A 23,689-nucleotide genomic window follows, 5' to 3' on the forward strand; every position below is an offset into this window, starting at 1 on the left:
ATTATAATCTTGCAGGACATGGCACTCATTTGGAAGAGTAATGATGTTGTGAAGAATATGCAGGCCCGCGTATGACTCACAGAGTCATTCAACAGGACCGGGGATGGATGGCTATTCTGAGAACCGCTATGTGGACCATGATTGCTTGGCAGTGCAGCAGATAAAGGAACGCTGCAATCTGCATCATTAACTCAGGCTGGAGATTTTTCAAACACCTGAAACAGCATCTTCCTGTAATCTAGAGCCATACTCATCAATCTTAATTCTATGTCCAAAATATAATATCTGGGTAAAAGATTAACAGGAATGTGAGTCTTATTTAGTACATTTAGTAATTTGCTTGCTTTTCTAAAGTCTACCGACCTTGCCTGCAGGATAGTTAGACAAGCTAGCTACTCTAACTTGATTGATAGCCTGAAATGGCTTTTTGGTACCTAGTTATGAGGTTGGGAGATTTGGAGCCTATCTGGGATAGCTACAGTGCCTTGCAAAGTTTTCATCCCCTTTGGCATTTTTACAATTTTGTTGCATTACAACCTGTAATTTAAATAGATTTTTATTTGAATTTCATGTAATGGAAATACACAAAATAGTCCAAATAGGTGAAGTGAAATGAAAAAATATAAATACTTCATAAAATAAAATAAATAAAAAAAGACAGTAAAGTTGTGTGTGCATAGGTATTCATAGGTATTCGGACCAATACGCAGCGTGGTAGGTGTCCATGGTTTTTAATAACAAAAACTAAACATGAACGCAAATACAAAATAATAAGGTGAACTGGCAACGAACCAGTCCCGTGTGGCACAAACACTGACACAGGAAACAATCACCCACAAAATACCCAAAGAACATGGCTGCCTAAATATGGTTCCCAATCAGAGACAACGATAAACACCTGCCTCTGATTGAGAACCAATCTAGGCAACCATAGACTTACATAAACACCTAGAATGAACACAACCCCATAAATTTACAAAAAACCCTAGACAGTACAAACACCCTAGATGAGACAAATACCATACATCACCCATGTCACACCCTGGCCTAACCAAAATAATAAAGAAAACAAAGATAACTAAGGCCAGGGCGTGTCACCAATTACCTTCATAAATCACATAATTAATTAAAGTCCACCTGTGTGCAATCTAAGTGTCACATGATCTGCCACATGGTCTCTGTATATATACAATGCCTTGCGAAAGTATTCGGCCCCCTTGAACTTTGCGACCTTTTGCCACATTTCAGGCTTCAAACATAAAGATATAAAACTGTATTATTTTGTGAAGAATCAAAAACAAGTGGGACACAATCATGAAGTGGAACGACATTTATTGGATATTTCAAACTTTTTTAACATATCAAAAACTGAAAAATTGGGCGTGCAAAATTATTCAGCCCCCTTAAGTTAATACTTTGTAGCGCCACCTTTTGCTGCGATTACAGCTGTAAGTCGCTTGGGGTATGTCTCTACCAGTTTTGCACATCGAGAGACTGACATTTTTTCCCATTCCTCCTTGCAAAACAGCTCGAACTCAGTGAGGTTGGATGGAGAGCATTTGTGAACAGCAGTTTTCAGTTCTTTCCACAGATTCTCGATTGGATTCAGGTCTGGACTTTGACTTGGCCATTCTAACACCTGGATATGTTTATTTTTGAACCATTCCATTGTAGATTTTGCTTTATGTTTTGGATCATTGTCTTGTTGGAAGACAAATCTCCGTCCCAGTCTCAGGTCTTTTGCAGACTCCATCAGGTTTTCTTCCAGAATGGTCCTGTATTTGGCTCCATCCATTTTCCCATCAATTTTAACCATCTTCCCTGTCCCTGCTGAAGAAAAGCAGGCCCAAACCATGATGCTGCCACCACCATGTTTGACAGTGGGGATGGTGTGTTTAGGGTGATGAGCTGTGTTGCTTTTACGCCAAACATAACGTTTTGCATTGTTGCCAAAAAGTTCAATTTTGGTTTCATCTGACCAGAGCACCTTCTTCCACATGTTTGGTGTGTCTCCCAGGTGGCTTGTGGCAAACTTTAAACAACACTTTTTATGGATATCTTTAAGAAATGGCTTTCTTCTTGCCACTCTTCCATAAAGGCCAGATTTGTGCAATATACGACTGATTGTTGTCCTATGGACAGAGTCTCCCACCTTAGCTGTAGATCTCTGCAGTTCATCCAGAGTGATCATGGGCCTCTTGGCTGCATCTCTGATAAGTCTTCTCCTTGTATGAGCTGAAAGTTTAGAGGGACGGCCAGGTCTTGGTAGATTTGCAGTGGTCTGATACTCCTTCCATTTCAATATTATCGCTTGCACAGTGCTCCTTGGGATGTTTAAAGCTTGGGAAATCTTTTTGTATCCAAATACGGCTTTAAACTTCTTCACAACAGTATATCGGACCTGCCTGGTGTGTTCCTTGTTCTTCATGATGCTCTCTGCGCTTTTAACGGACCTCTGAGTGTCACGCCTTGGTCTTAGTATTTTGTGTTTTCTTTAATTATTTGTTCAGGCCAGGGTGTGACATGGGTTTATTGTATTGTCGTATTGGGGTTTTTGTAGGCATTGGGATTGTGGTTGATTAGGGGTGTGTCTAATATAGGCTTGGCTGCCTGAGGCAGTTCTCAATCAGAGTCAGGTGATTCTTGTTGTCTCTGATGGGGAACCGTATTTAGGTAGCCTGGGTTTCACTTTGTATTTCGTGGGTGATTGTTCCTGTCTCTGTGTAGTTTCACCAGATAGGCTGTAATTAGGTTTCACGTTCCGTTTTGTTGTTTTGTATTTGTATCAGTTATGTCATGTACCGCGATTCATTCATTAAAGACATGAGTAACCACCACGCTGCATTTCGGTCTGACTCTCTTTCAACAAACGAAGAACGCCGTTACAGAATCACCCACCACACACGGACCGAGTGGCGTGGTAACAGGCAGCAGGAGCTGCGAAGGGAGGACGTTATGGACAGCAGAAGCTTGGAGTATACGACGTGGGAAGAAATAGACAGGTGGGCGGTCGACCCAGAGAGAGTGCCGGAGCCCGCCTGGGATTCGCTGGAGCAGTGTGAAGAGGGCTATAGGAGAATGGAGTCGAAGAGAAAGACACGGCGGCGCAGAAAGAAATCCGAATGGTCAGATGAGGTCAAAATTGAGCTTTTTGGCCATCAAAGAAAATGCTATATCTGGCACAAACCCAACACCTCTCATCACCTCGAGAACACCATCCCCAACATTAACATTAACATTATGCTGTGGGGATGTTTTTCATCGGCAGGGACTGGGAAACTGGTCAGAATTGAAGGAATGATGGATGGAGCTAAATACAGGTAAATTCTTGAGGGAAACCTGTTTCAGTCATCCAGAGATTTGAGACTGGGACAGAGGTTCACCTTCCAGCAGGACAGTGACCCTAAGAATACTGCTAAAGCAACTCTCGAGTGGTTTAAGGGGAGACATTTAAATGTCTTGGAATGGCCTAGTCAAAGCCCAGACCTCAATCCAATTGAGAATCTGTGGTATGACTTAAAGATTGCTATACACCAGCGGAACCCATCCAACTTGAAGGAGCTGGAGCAGTTTTGCCTTGAATAATGGGCAAAAATCCCAGTGGCTAGATGTGCCAAGCTTATAGAGACATACGCCAAGAGACTTGCAGCTGTAATGCTGCAAAGGATGGCTCTACAAAGTATTGACTTTTTTTGGGGGGCAGTTATGCACAAGTTGTCTGTTATGTTTGTCTTATTTCTTGTTTGTTTCACATGAAAAAATATTTTGCATCTTCAAAGTGGTAGGCATGTTGTGTAAATCAAATGATACTAACCCCCCAAAAATCCATATTAATTCCAGGTTGTAAGGCATCAAAATAGGAAAAATGCCAAGGGGGTGAATACTTTTCCAAGCCACTGTAATGCCAACTTCATAAAATTGGTAGAAGCTAGTAGTACTACAGAGAAACAACAACAATGTATTTTAAATAAAATCTTTAAAAAAAATCTATAATATTTTTTTTATTTTTTTACAGAAATAATCTGAGGGGCCCCATATGGGCAGGAGGCCTCTGCATGAAAGGCACTGTAGGCCGCTGGTTTAAGACTGGCAAGATTATTTGCTCAAAGTCCATGTAGGTGATATGTCATTTTCCTTGTAATATTTCTGGTTTGTTAGATTTGTTTGCTTCAGTGAACGACTGACTGTCAATTCTCTCAAAGCACAATGCCGTTGTGTAGTTTGGAACTTCAGCACCATGGACAGCTCACATTGAGCGCTGTATCCTTCAAAGTGCGAGACGAATTTATTCAAACTCACACTTACACTAAACTGGGTTATGATACAAAGAATAAACACATCACACTAATGACAGAACCCCTTGCCAGTCTAATTGTATCCAGTACTCTGAAAACTCTTGTCATGAACAAGTGTATTATTTTCCCGCCCCCTTTGCCGAGTGTTTGTCTCTTTTATTGTCGTGTGAGCGGGGGATATTTCTACTCGTGGTCGTGGATGTTTACAGCGTTAGCAACAAACACCCCGCATACTTTCTTTCCCAGGATATTGCGTGCTTTCCTCTGCTTGAAAGAGATAGGGGATATTTGATACACTGGGGAGGGGGAGGGGGAGGGGGGGGGGGTACCTTTTCTTCATATATGCTTCTTTGAAATGCGAGCGCCAGTAGATTTCTTGAAATCGTGATGCCCCCTACTTGACTTGGGTTAACATTTCTCGATTGTGTTGTGTGTCAAGCCCCTCGCCATTCTCTGGGTTGATACGTAGCTACCCCGAAAGGTCTGTGCATACATTGCACACATTATCGAGTCCATCTGACCGAGGAGGTCCGAAAATCAAGATTCCACAATGACAGCTTTAAAGGAAGGAGAGGAGGTAGGATGGTATACGCTAATACTGATTTTGATTGAGGCATTGCATTTGTGTAGAGATGGAGTGCTTATTTTCCAGTTGAGTCTGTGTCAACTGCGTGATGGATGCAACAGATCCGTCATCATGCAAAACAGAACTGATGCCATAATGCAAGGGATTCGTTTGGTTTGAAAAGACGTGAGATGTATTGATCTCTTCCGATAGGCACACTTTGAAGATGTTTTAAATCAAGATTTAGCCAACCATTCATGGTGCTTTTATTAATTGACTCCCAATGATGAATCTTGTATTGACATCCTTCCATCATGACCCTGGCTACTACACCATGAATGCTGAGATGAACTGTTTCATAGGTTTCTGAAGTTGCCTCATCTTATCACAGCAATAACAATGTCCCGAACATGTGTAACTCTGTGTTGTTGTATGTGTCGAATTGCTACGCTTTATCTTGGCCAGGTCGCAGTTGGAAATGAGAACTTGTTCTCAACTAGCCTACCTGGCTAAATAAACGTGAAATAAAAAATACATTTAGAAAAAATCGAGTTCAGCACATGCTCAAACCAATATGAACGCTGTTAAGCCAACTCTCAGAGAAGTATAGCATGCATGTATAGGAGCCACATATACTTAGTCTCATTACAAATGTGTCAAGCTCAGTTAATAAACCCCATATTCAGTTATGTGTGGATGTACATCTCATGGATTCAAGCCAAGACACACTGCTCATTATCTGAGGCAATTCACTTATTTCAAGGTGAGATCTTATTACTTGAAAGTGATTCCTATTAATAACAATAATAATAATAATCATTTGGTGGGTGCTTATATTTGTCCCATTTCACAGATGTACAAGTGTGCATTATACACGTGTGAATAGAACATGCGTTTTTTTTGCATATCCTCCCTGCCTAACTCCCTCTGAGACACCCTTGGGGAGTGGGGTCATGGCCAGGGTCTGCCATTATCAACGGCGACCCTGGAACAATTAGGGTTAAGTGCCTTGTTCAAGGGCACATCGGCAGATCTTTCGCCTTGTCTGCTTTGGGATTTGAACTCGCTACCTTTTGGTTACTGGCCGAACTAGAGCTGGGATGATAAACCGAAATGATCGACACGGAGCATACTAATATCATTCATTATGATAAGTAGCCAATACTAGAGAAATATGACGTTTGAAATTAAATGCGTTTGCTAATATGGGTGATTGCCAATGGGACAATGAATAGCTACAACCATCAAACAATGTCATGTAAAACCACTGGACTGCAGTTCTTACAGGCCTTATTCTCTGGTTTTCATTAATGATTCCAGTTTGCAAACATAGTTTTAGGCGGTTTCAGGAGAGTCTGGCCAGCACCCTGCTTGGGCTTTATCTGTCTTTGATAAGTAGAAGGATAGCTCCGATACGTGTTTAACAAATACTCTGGGACTTTTAAAGCCCAGTGCTGTGCAGTGACTGCTCAGGCAGCTGGTGAGTAGAGCGGAAATCCTATTGACGGACATGTAGTCTCAGTAGGAAGGAACATGATTTATTCTAAATCTTCTCTGGATTAAGAGCAGAATACAAATCTGGCCCTCTGTGTGTGTGTGATCTCTCTCTGTGTGTGTGTGTGTGCGTGTGTGTGCGTGTGACATGCCCACCCTTTTCCTCACTCTACACCAACCTTGTTTGTGTGAACACTCTTGACAGTGATAGAACCGTCCTCGTAAGTGTGTGGCCTAGATGCACATTTTAACTGATGCACATGAGAATGCCCCCCCACCCCATTGGCTGGAGGTCATCCAAAAGGGCAAGTGTGGTAGCCTATTGTCAAATCAAATACATATTTTATTTGTCACATGCTTCATAAACAACAGGCAACTAACAGTGAAATGCTTGACTACGGGTCCTTTGTCAAACAATGTAGAGTTAAGATAATGATACAAAATGTGATGAAAAATGTACATAGTGCCAAGAGGAATAAATCCGCGGTGAATACTGAATAACAATACCAGGTACAGGTAACATGGGAGTACCAGTACCGAGTCGATGTGCAGGGGTACAAGGTAATAGAGGTAGCTATTAGGGCTGGGATTTATCAGGGACCTCACGATATGATCACGATACTTAGGTGCCGATATGATATGTATTGCGATTCTATGTATTGCAAATCAATATTGAGATTTTATTGCCATTTGATGTTCCAAACGTATTGCTCACCATATGTCTGCCGCAGAGAGACAAGACAGCCACGAGAAAACAAGTGTTGATCAGTCATGGAAATGGAAGTGCTGAAAACTAATTGGCTCCCAATTGAAAAAGAAGATGGAGAACCAGCTATGAAGGAAACATACTGGAGTTTTGGTGCTGGTACAGCAAAAAATAATACTCAGATTTGGTCAAAACGACACGATATATATCCTGATATGTAACTGTATATTTTTCCCCCCATCACACAGTTAGGCAGGAGTAAAGTGACTAGGCACCAGGATAATGCATATAATAGACAGTAGCAGCAGCAGCATATGGTGAGTGTGAACATGTGTGTGATCGTGGGTGTGTGGTGCCAGTATGCATGCGTGCGTGTGCTATGTGTGTGTATGTGTGTGTTGGGATGTCAGTGTGAGTGTGTGTGAGTGTATGGGTAGAGTCCAGTGTGTGTGCATAGAGTCAAAAAGAGTCAATGCAGGTAGTCTGGGCAGCCATTTGTTTTATCAGTCTTATGGCTTGGTTAGTAGAAGCTGTACAAGGTCCTGTTGGTTACAGACTTGCTTCACTGGTACCGCTTGCTATGCTGTAGCAGAGAGAACAGTTTACTGCTTAAGTGGCTGGAGTCTTTTGAAAGGGGTCCTGATGACAGGGAGCTTGGCCCCAGTGATGTACTGGGCTGTACTCACTACCCTCTTTAGCGCCTTGCGGTCTTGTGCCTTGCATTTGCCGTACCAAGCGGTAATGCAGCCAGTCAAGATGCTCTCAATGGCGAAGCTGTAAAACTTTTTAAAGATCTGAGGGCCGATGGCAAATCTTTTCAGCCTCCTGAGGGGAAAGAGCTGACATGCCCTCTTCCCAACTGTGTTGGTGGGTGTGGACCATGTTAATTCCTTAGTGATGTGGACACTGAGGAACCCACTCCATTACAGCCTTGTCGATGTAAATAGGGGCATGCTCTCCCCTCCGTTTCCTGTAGTTCATGATCAGCTCCTTTGTCTTGCTGACATTGAGAGAGAGGTTGTTGTCCTTGCACCACACTGCCAGGTCTCTGACTTCCCTATAGGCTGCTTATTTTGCACTCACATCATGGTCCTCTTTTCAATGGGCTGAATACAATGAACTAGAGGGAGAGAGTGAGACATTACTAGTCTATACCTGTCTACAGCTCCGCTCTGATGTATGGTGAGGCTGGCTAGCTGAATGTACTGCCAACAGATCTCATAATGAAACCACTACAACAGCTCACCTCTAAATAATTCAAAATTCACTGAAAGCTGCCCCAGTAGGGAGTTATGGGTATGTACTGTATACGGCCCAGGGGTAACTCCACATGCCTGTTCGATTCAATACTTTCATGACAGGTTAGACTGAGTTAAGGCTGAGTAGGGGGCCTTGGGAGATCAAACCCATCTATTTTCCTGGCACGTATCTATAAATATTATATTCATATTAGCTCTGGTCCTGGGTGTGAGTGTGTTTACCTTCACAGGCTCAGCATTAGCAAGCCACACTAACATCATGGACCAGAGTTTTACGTTAATAATCTGTTCTGGAATTGTGACTCATAAAAGGGATCATTAGGGGCCAGACAGTGACAGGTGGCCCTGTGGTCACAAACAAGAAGAGTCTGACAGCAGAGTGGAGGGCTAGGGAGATGTGTTCTGTAAGGACTTGGCAAGGCCTCACTCTCCCTAATTGCACTTGTTTGTAGTGGCTGGCACATAGTCAGGAAGTTAATGAGACTCAGTGACTGCAGGGAGAAAACTCACTGCTCTCCTAAATCCCAGTGCCTTGAGAAGATGCTCTGTCAAAAATCACTATTCTAGTGGATGATGTGTGCAAACATGGTTTTGTATACAGTAGATTTCTCACGTCAAGCACAGAATTATATAGGACTGTAGCCTGTATACAGTTGAAGTCGGAAGTTTACATACACATAGGTCGGAGTCATTAAAACTCGTTTTTCAACCACTCCACAAAATTCTTGTTAACAAACTATAGTTTTGGCAAGTCGGTTAGGACATCTACTTTGTGCATGACACAAGTCATTTATTCCAACAATTGTTTACAGACAGATTATTTCACTTATAATTCACTGTATCACAATTCCAGTGGGTCAGAAGTTTCCATACACTAAGTTGACTGTGCCTTTAAACAGCTTGGAAAATTCGAGAAAATTATGTCATGGCTTTGGAAGCTTCTGATAGGCTAATTGGCATCATTTGAGTCAATTGAAGGTGTACCTGTGAATGTATTCAAGGACTACATTCAAATTCAGTGCCTCTTTGCTTGACATTGTGGGAAAATCTAAATAAATCAGCCAATAAATTGTAGACCTCCACAAGTCTGGTTCATCCTTGAGAGCAATTTCCAAATGCCTGAAGGTACCACGTTCATCTGTACAAACAATAGTATGCAAGTATAAACACCATGGGACCACGCAGCCATCATACCGCTCTGTCTCCTAGAGATGAACATACTTTTGTGCGAAAAGTGCAAATCAATCCCAGAACAACAGCAAAGGGCCTTGTGAAGATGCTGGAGGAAACAGTTACAAAAGTATCTATATCCACAGTAAAACGAGTCCTATATCAACATAACCTGAAAGGCCGCTCAGCAAGGAAGAAGCCACTGCTCCAAAACCACCATAACAAAAGCCAGACTACGGTTTGCAACTGCACATTGGGTCAAAGATTGTACTTTTTGGAGAAATGTCCTCTGGTCTGATGAAACAAATATAGAAATGTTTGGCCATAATGACCATCGTTATGTTTGGAGGAAAAAGGGGAAGGCTTACAAGCCAAAGAACACCATCCCAAACGTGAAGCACGGGGGCGGCAGCAGCATGTTGTGGTGGTGCTTTGCTGCAGGAGGGACTGGTGCACTTCACAAAATAGATGGCATCATAAACAAGGATAATTATGTGGATATATTGACGCAACATCTCAAGACATCAGTCAAGAAGTTAATGCTTGGTCGCAAATGGCTCTTCCAAATGGATAATGAACCCAAGTATACTTCCAAAGTTGTGGCAAAATGGCTTAAGGACAACAAAGTCAAGGTATTGGAGTGGCCATCACAAAGCCCTGACCTCAATCCTATAAAAAATGTGTGGGCAGAACTGAAAAAGCGTGTGCGAGCAAGGAGGCCTACAAACCTGATTCAGTTACACCAGCTCTGTCAGGAGGAATGGGCCAAAATTCACCCAACTTATTGTGGGAAGCTTGTGGAAGGCTACCCAAGTTAAACAATTTAAAGGCAATGCTACCAAATACTAATTGAGTGTAGAAATAAAGAAATAAAAGCTGAAGTAAATTATTCTCTCTACTATTATTCTGACATTTCACATTCTTTAAATAAAGTGGCGATCCTAACTAACCTAAAACAGGGAATTTTTACTAGGATTAAATGTCAGGAATTGTGAAAAACTGAGTTGAAATGTATTTGGCTAAGGTGTATGTAAACATCCGACTTTAACTGTATCTACAGTTGTACTTTCTAGCCTGCATCCAAACTGAATGTATCTATTTACATTTTGTGAAGTGAAGCAGAACAATTCACATTAAATCCAGGCTAGTACGTTACTGCTCCTGGTGAAAACAATGTTCTCCTTAACTGGTTCATTGGGAGATCACAGTAGGCTCTCCACAGTAGGCTAGACGAACAAGTTCAGACTCGCAGAGCCATGACTCATGTTTCTAAGTGCTAATCAAAAGATTAATGTAACGCCACAGTTGGCAGGAACATGACCTCGTTAGTTTGTTTTTCTGCCCAGCAGTGTCTCACATGACAGGTGTTACTTACGGTGTTGATTACCTTGCGCTGGACTGCCTGTCATCCTTTGTTGTCTATTTGCGTTGTTCTGATGAATGGTCTTGTTTCCAAAATGGAACAGGTTGGAAACATGATTGGCCGGATGTTGCCGTCCAAAATATTTTCTTTATTGAATTGGTATAACCTACTCATGACAAACTAGCAAATGATGAAAAAACACCTACAGTATGTGCGCATTTACCATAAATCTGTTTGGTTTTATAGTTATACATATTACGTTAACTGGGCATAGGTTACAGGCTGTGAACCAACCATGTAAATCCAGTGTGCTTTTACAATTGTAATTCTGCATTCTATCCCAAATCAATGCAACCAACCGTGTACAGTTGTAATTCTGCATTCTTACCAACATTAGATGAAATTGACATCATTTATGCATAGACTATAGACATACCAAAAATAGATGTAACAAGCCGTGATACAACTCTGTGACTCAGTGGCTATGACTCAGTGTTTTTAGAGGAGAAATGAAAGGGGCATTTGAAGGTCTCAGGGAGTATTCTCCCTGGAGATAGCTTCTTGAGAGCAATCAATAGTTTGTGTTTCCACCACTCTCTGCCCTCCCTTTACGTCCCTTTTCAACTGAGAAAGGAAGGCTAGGTGGTGTACTGTAACACCCGTCTATACACCTCTCAGCTCTAATCATGTCAGCTCTGGTCAGTCCAACAAATGTCTAGACATACACCTATTCACTTGGACATATTCAGAGTGATCATTATGAAAGGGTGGACACCTACTGCTTTGAGGCAAAGACATGTCCATAGACAGCAGTGTGTGAGCCCATTTAATTAAACCATAAGCTTGCAGTAACCGACTGGCACTGTCATTATATTAGGGATTATGTTGTAGGAAGTGGTGGGGTTGGTTCCCATTGCTGACACCAAACGTCAACTCCACTTAATTACAATTTAGAATTAGAATCTTGCAACACTGTTTAATTGACAATCCACAAGTGATAAAAAACACCATATTTACTCATTCCAGAGGAGACCCTATGTTTCATAGGGGCCTCTACTACCGAACATGTTTATGTCTGGTAGTAATCATTACAGTACAATATTTACTTTGTGTGTTTATTTCCCCCCAGGACTTTGTGCAATTAAGCCCTGAATCGAGGAACTACAAAGGAATAGCCATCTCCCTGCTGGTCATCGTGGCGGTTTGCTCCCTCATCACAATGTCTGTCTTTGTTCTCACACCAGGTACTGTACCCAACAGGGGACCAAGAGACCTCATGGAGTTTATTTGCAGGGTCAAGTTACTGTAGGCCTGTATTCTTACTAACAAAATATAAGAACCAGAATTTTTCCTGGTCAGGTTATATAGTCAGAGCCCTGAATTTTTCAAAACAGTTTTATGATCAGTGTAATATTGAGTGTTGTTATGTGTGTATGAATATCAATTCTTTTCCTGTGTGATTCTATCCTTATCAGGCTGTAGTATCCGTATTTTGATAACTGGCCTAACACTGATATCCTATTTGCAGTGGAACTTCCTGGTGCGGCTAACTCCAGACTTACTGTGCTGGACCTGTTCAAGCCAGAGTTCTCGGTGCACGATCCTGAGGCCAGGTGGATAAGTGGTAAGTACTTCCAGGGTAACCGCCCAACATTCCTGTTCTAACGAAGCCTTCAGACGGATCCTTATACTCTCAATCTGATTGAGACTCACATGCAAAGGTTGGATTTCATTTAAAAGCATCCCCAAAAGCAAAAATGTATAAGCCCTCAGCAGTGCCCCCAAGGGTATGGAGGCTACTATTATAAGAGAACGGGTCTGCCCAGTAGGCTACTATTATAAGAGAAAGGGTGTGGCCAGAAGGCTAGAATTATAAGAGAAAGGGTCTGCCCAGGAGGCTACCATTATAAGAGAAAGGGTGTGGCCAGGTTGGCTAGTTTTTGGAAGCTATTCGGCTACAGTCTATCTGATAGGTGGATGAGGGTGACAGAGATTCTATTCTCTTGACATGATCCTAGAATCCAAAGTACTTATCAAAAACGATTAAGTCATAGATTTTTGTTTGTTTGTTGTTATACATTTTAAACTTTGTTTCACTCACAAGCAGAGCATTCTGAACCTCTCATCTCAAGCATGTGAGTATTCCTGCAAGCCTTCATCTAATCTTGAGCTATAATGACAGCTGAGAGTTTTAGCATGGCATGGGAGCAACACCTCCTGACCAGTCTCAGTAAAACAGATGGCCTCCCAGTCATGCCCCTATTCTGTCCGGTTTGCCAAAACAGGGTTGACTCTATCTCAAGCCATCACTGGGAGCCTCTCTGGGATATACTCTCAGGTCAAATCTCCCACCCCGTATCCAGAACAACACCCCTTTCTCCAAAACCTAGCAGGTTTCATAATAGTGTGAGAGAATCGTTTTGGGTGGCAGCGCTGGTGTCTGTTCTGTTGTTTGAGCTGGTATGGTTCTTCTTCGCTCCTCTTGGCCACAGCGAGCAGAATCTCTTCCAGCCTGCGTATGAAATTGAGGCCTGGAAGCCTGCGGAGAGCTTTCCCATCCAAGGGTAGCAAATACAAATTACTTTTTCAGTCGCCTGTTGATTCTCATTATGGGGATTGGAGTGTGATGCCTTCTCGCACACTGTGTTGACCTGATGGACTGCATTAACTCTTATGGGCCTCCCGTCGTTTTCCACAACGCCTTCCGTGATGGATCAAGCCATATCGTCCGCCCCCTCGTCCGCTCACGCTGACGTTTTTCTCCATCTGTAGGACACAGCAATAAAACTTCGCTACTCCCCCCATGAAACGCTGTGAGAAATATAATGACCAGTGATTTCATCACCACCTCTCATGTTAGCGGACATTACGTTATAGTGATAAATATTGGTGAGATTAGAGCCAAGCTAACAGGTGGTATGAAGACAGACATAAAGACAGAAAGACAGAAAGACAGACAGACAGACAGTCATGTAATGGTGAAAGGCAGTGGTCTGCCATGGCACAGCCGCAGAGGCAGTTCCTGCTAGGACCTCATTACATTTGGGGGGATTATCTTGGTGAGTGCTCCCTGTCTGCCTGCTGCTAGCGTGCTCTGCTACAACACTATCAGACTGTTCCTAAGTAGACACAGCCCCTTAGAAAAGCTGCTCAGGTTTAGACTATTACCATTAGAAAACTAGTGTTCACAATCGCATACATGTTAACGGAATTGTCTTTTTTTAATACCTTGTTTGAAATGATCATGACTAACTGTGTATCACGCTGTCGGTTGTAGTTCATCATTTTTTTTAACATAAGTACCAAAAAGTATCAATTAGTGTTAATTTCACATGTCGTAAATAATGTTGTAATAGTAAACGTACTCTTGCTGATCATGATATGTATAGTATGGCCCTTGTTATTTTCTAGTGCATACACTACATGAACATCCAAACAGCCTGCATCCCAACAATTCATTTAAATATCATACAATTCATTTGTGTAACCACGGAAACTATATGCCTTATTTATCGATTTCCTGAATATATTGTACGTGGTGTATCATTCTCAACAGACTGGGGAAGGATAAACACTGTTTGTTCTGGCCAGTGGGATGTACTGTATATTTGACTTATGTAAATGAGAACTAAACCTACATTTTCACACAACATATTAGTCAGAACACGTGTTTTAATCAGGGAAGACGACACGATGTTCATACTAAATATAGCCTCTGAAATGTGAACACCATACACACTCTGTTTACCCCGTTTGTCACCATCGCCTGGAGTGGTGGGTGCAGAGTCAAATGCAGAGAGCAGAAGATACTGGGGAAACCGACTTTATTTGGATTATATACATATAGAATATGAAGTGGTTGTCTGTACATATAGAATATGAAGTGGTTGTCTATACATAATGAATATGAAGTGGTTGTCTATACATAATGAATATGAAGTGGTTGTCTATACATAATGAATATGAAGTGGTTGTCTATACATATAGAACATGAAGTGGTTCTCCATACATATAGAATATGAAGTGTGTATTATAGGTACCCCCTGGGGGATGTCCTGAGTGATTCAACATCGTATCAACTTCATCACCACAGTCATACCCTATTAGCTCCGTACACATGTCCAGCTTGATCATGAATCCCAACATATGTGATTCCATAACCACTGACATGTCTCTGTAATAATTACTTATTCATGATCACCTCTGTATTCATATATATTGTCATGTCCATGTTTTGGTGACTGATACAGTATTTCTATTAATTATGAATACCGTAGTAGTATCTCAAATTGGAAGACGTATTTTTAACAGACGCTTTTATCCAAAGTGCCTACATTTTCTCATGGGCGTCCCCAGCAGGAATCTAACGCATAATTATGATGTTGCTTGTGCCATACTCTTATCAACTGAGCCACACGGGACCACAACACTAATTTGACCTGATTATGGTCTACATAGATAGTGGTTGAATGTCATGTGAGGAAGGCTATTTAAATATTATTATTGCTTTGCCTTGTAGACATAGGAGGGATTTTCATGAACTGAATAAAAATACATTGCGAATGACGTCACCGAGGCAGAGACTGCAGTGGCTAAGCGAAATGGGCCATTTAAAGGTTATAGTGTCACATGAGCTCCAGCTAGATAATGTGACTCACCACATAGGCTACAGGCTTCAAACTGGGCTTGTTGGTTGTCTTATTCCAGGTTCTCCTGAAATCAAAGTTTTGCTAAATGGTCTATAGTTGGCCAGGGTTTCTCAAACTCGGTCCTGGGGCCCTCCCTGGGTCACATTTAGGTCATTGCCCTAGCACTACACAGCTGATTCAAATCGCCAACTCATCATGAAGCTTTGATTATTTGAATCAGCTGTGTAGTGCGAGGGCAAGAACCAAAACGTGCACCCCATGGAGGGCCCCAGGACCGACTTTGGGAAGCCCTGTAGTAGGCTACCCTTTTCACAGTACTGAGCCAGTCAAGCTGTACTGCACCGGCCTGGTTACACATCCACCATAGTTGGTTGAATATCATCATAGTCTCCCTTCATTATCATGTCAAAAGTATGAGTTGAGGTGTCATACAAATATTCCAATTATGTTGGACCAGTGAAGCATGTGACTTCCTACTCCTCTCCATCAACCTCACAACGGATCACTTCGACATGTACATCCTCCAGGTTTTAGGAACAATCTGAGGAACTGCCCCTCCAAAATAATGAATGCTTTGGCATGTTTTTGTGAGATGTTTTGTGTGAAATCACAAAGGTGTATTTACAAGCAGTAAGCTAATATTGTAACGTTTTAACAAGCAGTAAGCTAACATTGTAACGCTCCTAGTCATTTCGCACATTTGGGCATGGCTAGGTGGCTTTGTAGATTTGAATTACATTTTCCATTGTTATTTTTTATTATTTGAGGAATTCAGTTCTATAATATATAACATAATACAATGCATACCAACCGTTTTACGCTCGTTCTGCATTATTTAGCATACCAGTTACGTAGCTGCATTTAAGATCACATTTTTACTCAGAGGAACTGTCCGAGGCCAACAACTGTGAATTGAGCCATCTTCCTAAAGATAGATAGTGAGATTTGTAATGCAGAACAAAATGAAGCCATTGCAATAATGTGGCTGGCTGGCTGGCTGCAGGTCAAAAAGGTTTTGCTCAGTAGAAATGATGAGAGATGAGAGGCACTCTTAAAATGAACTGCTGGAAAATTAAATGCCTTCTCCCTCTCTTTGGGGTCTGAAATGGATATTGATAAGTGGTTATACAATGTCAGAATGTGTAGGCCTATTTTTTTCATATTATCTAAAATGTGGTTATCAAGGAACATTTTCCTGTATCCTTTTACAGATTCAGAAGTTTTGTACAGGAACCGAGACGGCCACGTCATCAAGTTCAACTTTGCTTTAAACGAAACAGAAATGATCCTGAGAAATAGCACGTTTGTAAGTAGCTTGCCACCATTGGGTCCCCCTCTCTAACCTCAATTGACCCATCAACATTCATAACACAGTACCATATTTACCCATCAGCATTCATAACACAGTACAATATTGATCTATCAGCATTCATAACACAGTACCATATTGACCCATCAGCATTCATAACACAGTACAATATTGATCTATCAGCATTCATAACACAGTACCATATTGACCCATCAACATTCATAACACAGTACCATATTGACCCATCAGCATTTATAACACAGTACCATATTGACCAATCAGCATTCATAACACAGTACCATATTGATTGATCAGCATTCATAACACAGTACTATATTGACCCATCAACATTCATAACACAGTACAATATTTACCCATCAGCATTCATAACACAGTACCATATTGATCTATCAGCATTCATAATACAGTACCATATTTACCCATCAGCATTCATAACACAGTACCATATTGATCTATCAGCATTCATAATACAGTACCATATTTACCCATCAGCATTCATAACACAGTACAATATTGATCTATCAGCATTCATAATACAGTACCATATTTACCCATCAGCATTCATAACACAGTACCATATTGACCCATCAGCATTCATAACACAGTACAATATTGATCTATCAGCATTCATAACACAGTACCATATTGACCCATCAGCATTCATAACACAGTACCATATTGATCTATCAGCATTCATAATACAGTACCATATTTACCCATCAGCATTCATAACACAGTACCATATTGATCTATCAGCATTCATAATACAGTACCATATTTACCCATCAGCATTCATAACACAGTACAATATTGATCTATCAGCATTCATAACACAGTACCATATTGACCCATCAACATTCATAACACAGTACCATATTTACCCATCAGCATTCATAACACAGTACAATATTGATCTATCAGCATTCATAACACAGTACCATATTGACCCATCAGCATTCATAACACAGTACCATATTGACCCATCAACATTCATAACACAGTACCATATTGACCCATCAGCATTCATAACACAGTACCATATTGATCTATCAGCATTCATAACACAGTACCATATTGACCCATCAGCATTCATAACACAGTACCATATTGATCTATCAGCATTCATAATACAGTACCATATTTACCCATCAGCATTCATAACACAGTACAATATTGATCTATCAGCATTCATAACACAGTACCATATTGACCCATCAACATTCATAACACAGTACCATATTGACCCATCAACATTCATAACACAGTACCATATTGACCAATCAGCATTCATAACACAGTACCATATTGATTGATCAGCATTCATAACACAGTACTATATTGACCCATCAACATTCATAACACAGTACAATATTTACCCATCAGCATTCATAACACAGTACCATATTGACCCATCAGCATTCATAACACAGTACCATATTGATCCATAAGCATTCATAACACAGTACTATATTGATCCATAAGCGTTCATAACACAGTACTATATTGATCTATCAGCATTCATAACACAGTACTATATTGACCCATCAGCATTCATAACACAGTACCATATTGACCCATCAGCATTCATAACACAGTACCATATTGACCCATCAGCATTCATAACACAGTACCATATTGATCTATCAGCATTCACAACACAGTACCATATTGATCCATAAGCATTCATAATCAGCATTCATAACACAGTACTATATTGACCCATCAGCATTCATAACACAGTACCATATTGACCCATCAGCATTCATAACACAGTACCATATTGACCCATCAGCATTCATAACACAGTACCATATTGACCCATCAGCATTCATAACACAGTACTATATTGACCCATCAGCATTCATAACACAGTACCATATTCATCTATCAGCATTCACAACACAGTACTATATTTACCCATCAGCATTCATAACACAGTACCATATTGACCCATCAGCATTCATAACACAGTACTATATTGATCCATAAGCGTTCATAACACAGTACCATATTAACCCATCAGCATTCATAACACAGTACCATATTGACCCATCAGCATTCATAACACAGTACCATATTGACCCATCAACATTCATAACACAGTACTATATTGATCTATCAGCATTCATAACACAGTACCATATTGTTCCATAAGCATTCCTAACACACTACCACATTGACCGATCAGCATTCATAACACAGTACTATATTGATCTATCAGCATTCATAATACAGTACCATATTGATCCATCAGCATTCATAACAAAGTACTATATTTACCCATCAGCATTCATAACACAGTACCATATTGACCCATCAGCATTCATAACACATTACTATATTGTTCTATCAGCATTCATAACACAGTACCATATTGACCCATCAGCATTCATAACACAGTACCATATTGACCCATCAGCATTCATAACACAGTACCATATTGACCCATCAGCATTCATAACACTGTACCATATTGACCCATCAGCATTCATAACACAGTACAATATTGATCTATCAGCATTCATAACACAGTACCATATTGATCCATAAGCATTCATAACACAGTACAATATTTACCCATCAGCATTCATAACACAGTACTATATTTACCCATCAGCATTCATAACACAGTACCATATTGATCTATCAGCATTCACAACACAGTACCATATTGATCCATAAGCATTCATAACACAGTACTATATTGATCCATAAGCGTTCATAACACAGTACTATATTGATCTATCAGCATTCATAACACAGTACCACATTGACCCATCAGCATTCATAACACACTACCATATTGATCCATAAGCATTCATAACACAGTACCATATTTACCCATCAGCATTCATAACACAGTACCATATTGATCCATAAGCATTCATAACACAGTACTATATTGATCTATCAGCATTCATAACAAAGTACTATATTGACCCATCAGCATTCATAACACATTACTATATTGTTCTATCAGCATTCATAGCACAGTACCATATTGACCCATCAGCATTCATAACACAGTACCATATTGACCCATCAGCATTCATAACACAGTACCATATTGACCCATCAGCATTCATAACACAGTACCATATTGACCCATCAGCATTCATAACACAGTACCATATTGACCCATCAGCATTCATAACACAGTACCATATTGATCTATCAGCATTCATAACACAGTACTATATTGATCCATAAGCGTTCATAACACAGTACCATATTGACCCATCAGCATTCATAACACAGTACCATATTGACCCACCAGCATTCATAACACAGTACCATATTGACCCATCAGCATTCATAACACAGTACCATATTGGCCCATCAACATTCATACCACAGTACTATATTGATCTATCAGCATTCATAACACAGTACCATATTGTTCCATAAGCATTCATAACACAGTACCACATTGGCCCATCATCATTCATAACACACTACCATATTGATCCATAAGCATTCATAACACAGTACCATATTGACCCATCAGCATTCATAACACAGTACCATATTGATCCATAAGCATTCATAACACAGTACTATATTTATCTATCAGCATTCATAATACAGTACCATATTGATCCATCAGCATTCATAACAAAGTACTATATTTACCCATCAGCATTCATAACACAGTACCATATTGACCCATCAGCATTCATAACACATTACTATATTGTTCTATCAGCATTCATAACACAGTACCATATTGACCCATCAGCATTCATAACACAGTACCATATTGACCCATCAGCATTCATAACACAGTACCATATTGACCCATCAGCATTCATAACACAATACCATATTGACCCATCAGCATTCATAACACAGTACAATATCGATCTATCAGCATTCATAACACAGTACCATATTGATCCATAAGCATTCATAACACAGTACAATATTTACCCATCAGCATTCATAACACAGTACCATATTGCATAGAAATATCAAAGCTGAGCACATTGTCATTATTTGCTTCCTGTAGCATTGTGATAAATCAATTTAAATATTGAAAAGGTGTGGGCTACGGAGAAAAATATGGCAAAGACTGCTACAAGCACAGGACAGTTCCAGGGGATAAAGGATGAGGGGATGTGTGGTTGTGAGACATTGCGGTGGGAACGTAGGTCTGAGCCGGTGTGATGTCATTGATGTTTGATGAAATGTATGTCTGTCTGTTTATTGTCTTTTGTTTATGTATGGTTGTTATTGTTTGAGAAAAAATGATATAATCGTTTTAAAAAAAAGACTGATCTGACAGGTCATGTGTTATGTGTTGCATAAGGCTAAGCGGCTTTTGACTGTCATTGGCAGGCTTGCTTTTTGCCACTTAATAATCTAACTGGGCGGAAAGCAGGGCACCATTAATCCCTGATTAATGTTTAGACATGCTAGCTACAATTTTGGGTGGAAAGGTTATATGCCTGTGATTGTAATAGCATGGTACAGTATACAGGCTGTGTATTGGTTTACCATCATCTGAATTATTTCTGAGATCTACAGTGCATTCGGCAATTATTCAGATCCCCTCCATTTTTCCACATTATGTTACGTTATAGCCTTGGGGGGGATGTATTAAACATTTAAAACAGAAATACCTTATTTACAGAACCTTTGCTTTGAGACTTGAAATTGAGCTCAGGTGCATCCTGTTTCCATGTTTCTACAACTTGATTGGAGTCCACCTGTGGTACATTTAGTTGATTGGACATAATTTGGAAAGGCACACATCTATCTATATAAGCACCCACAGTTGACCGTGCATGTCAGAGCAAAAACCAAGCCATGAGGTCGAAGGAATTGTCCATAGAGCTTTGAGACAGGACTGTGTCGAGGCACAGACTTGAGGAAGAGTACCAAAAAATGTCTGCAGCGTCGAAGGTCCCCAAGAACACAGTGGGCTTCATCATTCTTAAATGGAAGAAGTTTGGAACCACCAAGACTCTTCCTAGAGCTGGCCTCCCGGCCAAACTGAGATGCAATCGGGGGGAGAAGGGCCTTGGTCAGAGAGGAGACCCGATGGTCACTCTGACAGATCTCCAGAGTTCCTCTGAGGAGATGGGAGAACCTTCCAGAAGGACAACCATCTCTTCTGCACTCCACCAATCAGGCCTTTATGGTAGGGTGGCCAGACGGAAGAAACTCCTCAGTATAAGGAACATGACAGCCAGCTTGGAATTTGCCAAAAGGCACCTAAATGACTCGCAGACCACGAGAAACAAGATTCTCTGGTCTGATGAAACCAAGACTGAACTCTTTGGCTTGAATGCCAAGCATCACACCTGGAGGAAAACTGGCACCATCCCTACATTGAATCATGGGGGTGGCAGCATCAAGACTAGTCAGGATCAATGGAAAGATGAACGAAGCAAAGTACAGAGAGATCCTTGATGAAAACCTGCTCCATAGCGCTCAGGACCTCAGACTGGAGTGAAGGTTCCCTTTCCAACAGGACATCAATTTTAAGCACACAGCCAAGACAATGCAGGAGTGGCTTCGGGACAAGTCTCTAAATGTCTTTGAGTGGCCCAGCCAGAGCCCAGACTTGAACCCGATCAATCATGTCTGGAGAGACGTGACAATAGCTGTGCAGCAACTCTCCCCATCCAACCATACAGAGCTTGAGAGGATCTGCAGAGAAAAATTGAATATACTCCCCAAATACAGGTGTGTCAAGCTTGTAGCGTTATGCCCAAGAAGGCTGTAATCACTGCCAAAGGTGCTTCAGCAAAGTACTCGGTAAAGGGTCTGAATACTATGTAACTGTGATAAATTGTTGTTGTTTTTTTACAAAAAACTGTTTTTGCTTATGGGGTATTGTGTGCAGATTAATGAGGGGAAATCATTTTTGAAATACATTTTCAAATAAAGCTGTAACATAGCAAAATGTGGAAAAAGTCAAGGGGTCTGGATACTTTCCAAATGTACTATGTGCACAAGATACTTCCTAGATCTATGTACAAGATACGTCCTAGATCTATGCACAAGATTCTTCCTAGATCTATGTACAAGATACTTCCTAGATCTATGTACAAGATACGTCCTAGATCTATGGACAAGATACTTCCTAGATCTATGTACAATATTCTTCCTAGATCTATGTACAAGATACTTCCTAGATCTATGTACAAGATACGTCCTAGATCTATGTACAAGATACTTCCTAGATCTATGTACAAGATACGTCCTAGATCTATGTACAAGATACGTCCTAGATCTATGTACAAGATACGTCCTAGATCTATGTACAAGATACGTCCTAGATCTATGTACAAGATATGTCCTAGATCTATGTACAAGATATGTCCTAGATCTATGTACAAGATACTTCCTAGATCTATGTACAAGATACTTCCTAGATCTATGTACAAGATACTTCCTAGATCTATGTACAAGATACGTCCTAGATCTATGTACAAGATATGTCCTAGATCTATGTACAAGATATGTCCTAGATCTATGTACCAGATACTTCCTAGATCTATGTACAATATGTGTTAACCTTTAGATGTTTTATTAGTGACTTCTGTCTTTCCCTTGTCCTAGGTGTCTTTCAAAGTTGCCAAATATTCTCTCTCTCCAGACATGAAATATGTGCTATTTGCTTACGAAGTGAAACAGGTAGGATATGAATAGTCGTTAACCTTCCTGTTGTGTTCGTTTCATGTTCATTCATTCTGTGTTCCCGGTCCAAAATGACCGCCCCATTATAGCTGATTAGCAATCCATAATAATATATGTATATTATCACCTAATGTTGTGTTAGATCTTTTTGATCAACTTAAGTTATTGTGAACATTACAAGTTTTGAACTTCTGTTTGCTATTTATGGCC

General features: G+C 40.6%; 1 protein-coding gene across 3 annotated transcripts in view; it reads left to right on the plus strand.

Annotated features, from left to right (window-relative positions):
- LOC118370236 (inactive dipeptidyl peptidase 10-like) overlaps positions 1-23,689 on the plus strand; it is a 65,336-nt gene that overhangs the window by 22,111 nt on the left and 19,536 nt on the right. For 2 of the 3 annotated variants that reach the window (XM_035755154.2, XM_035755156.2), the window contains exons 2-5: positions 11,982-12,096; positions 12,381-12,476; positions 16,713-16,807; positions 23,402-23,476. In XM_035755154.2, coding sequence (XP_035611047.1) covers positions 11,982-12,096; positions 12,381-12,476; positions 16,713-16,807; positions 23,402-23,476 — 381 coding nt within the window. Of the gene's footprint in view, positions 1-4,630; positions 4,873-11,981; positions 12,097-12,380; positions 12,477-16,712; positions 16,808-23,401; positions 23,477-23,689 lie in introns of those variants that run through there. The other variant, XM_035755155.2, reaches the window with a different exon arrangement.

This window comes from Oncorhynchus keta, chromosome 37 (genome assembly GCF_023373465.1).
Source record: "Oncorhynchus keta strain PuntledgeMale-10-30-2019 chromosome 37, Oket_V2, whole genome shotgun sequence".
In the NCBI taxonomy this organism is placed as follows: domain Eukaryota; kingdom Metazoa; phylum Chordata; class Actinopteri; order Salmoniformes; family Salmonidae; genus Oncorhynchus; species Oncorhynchus keta.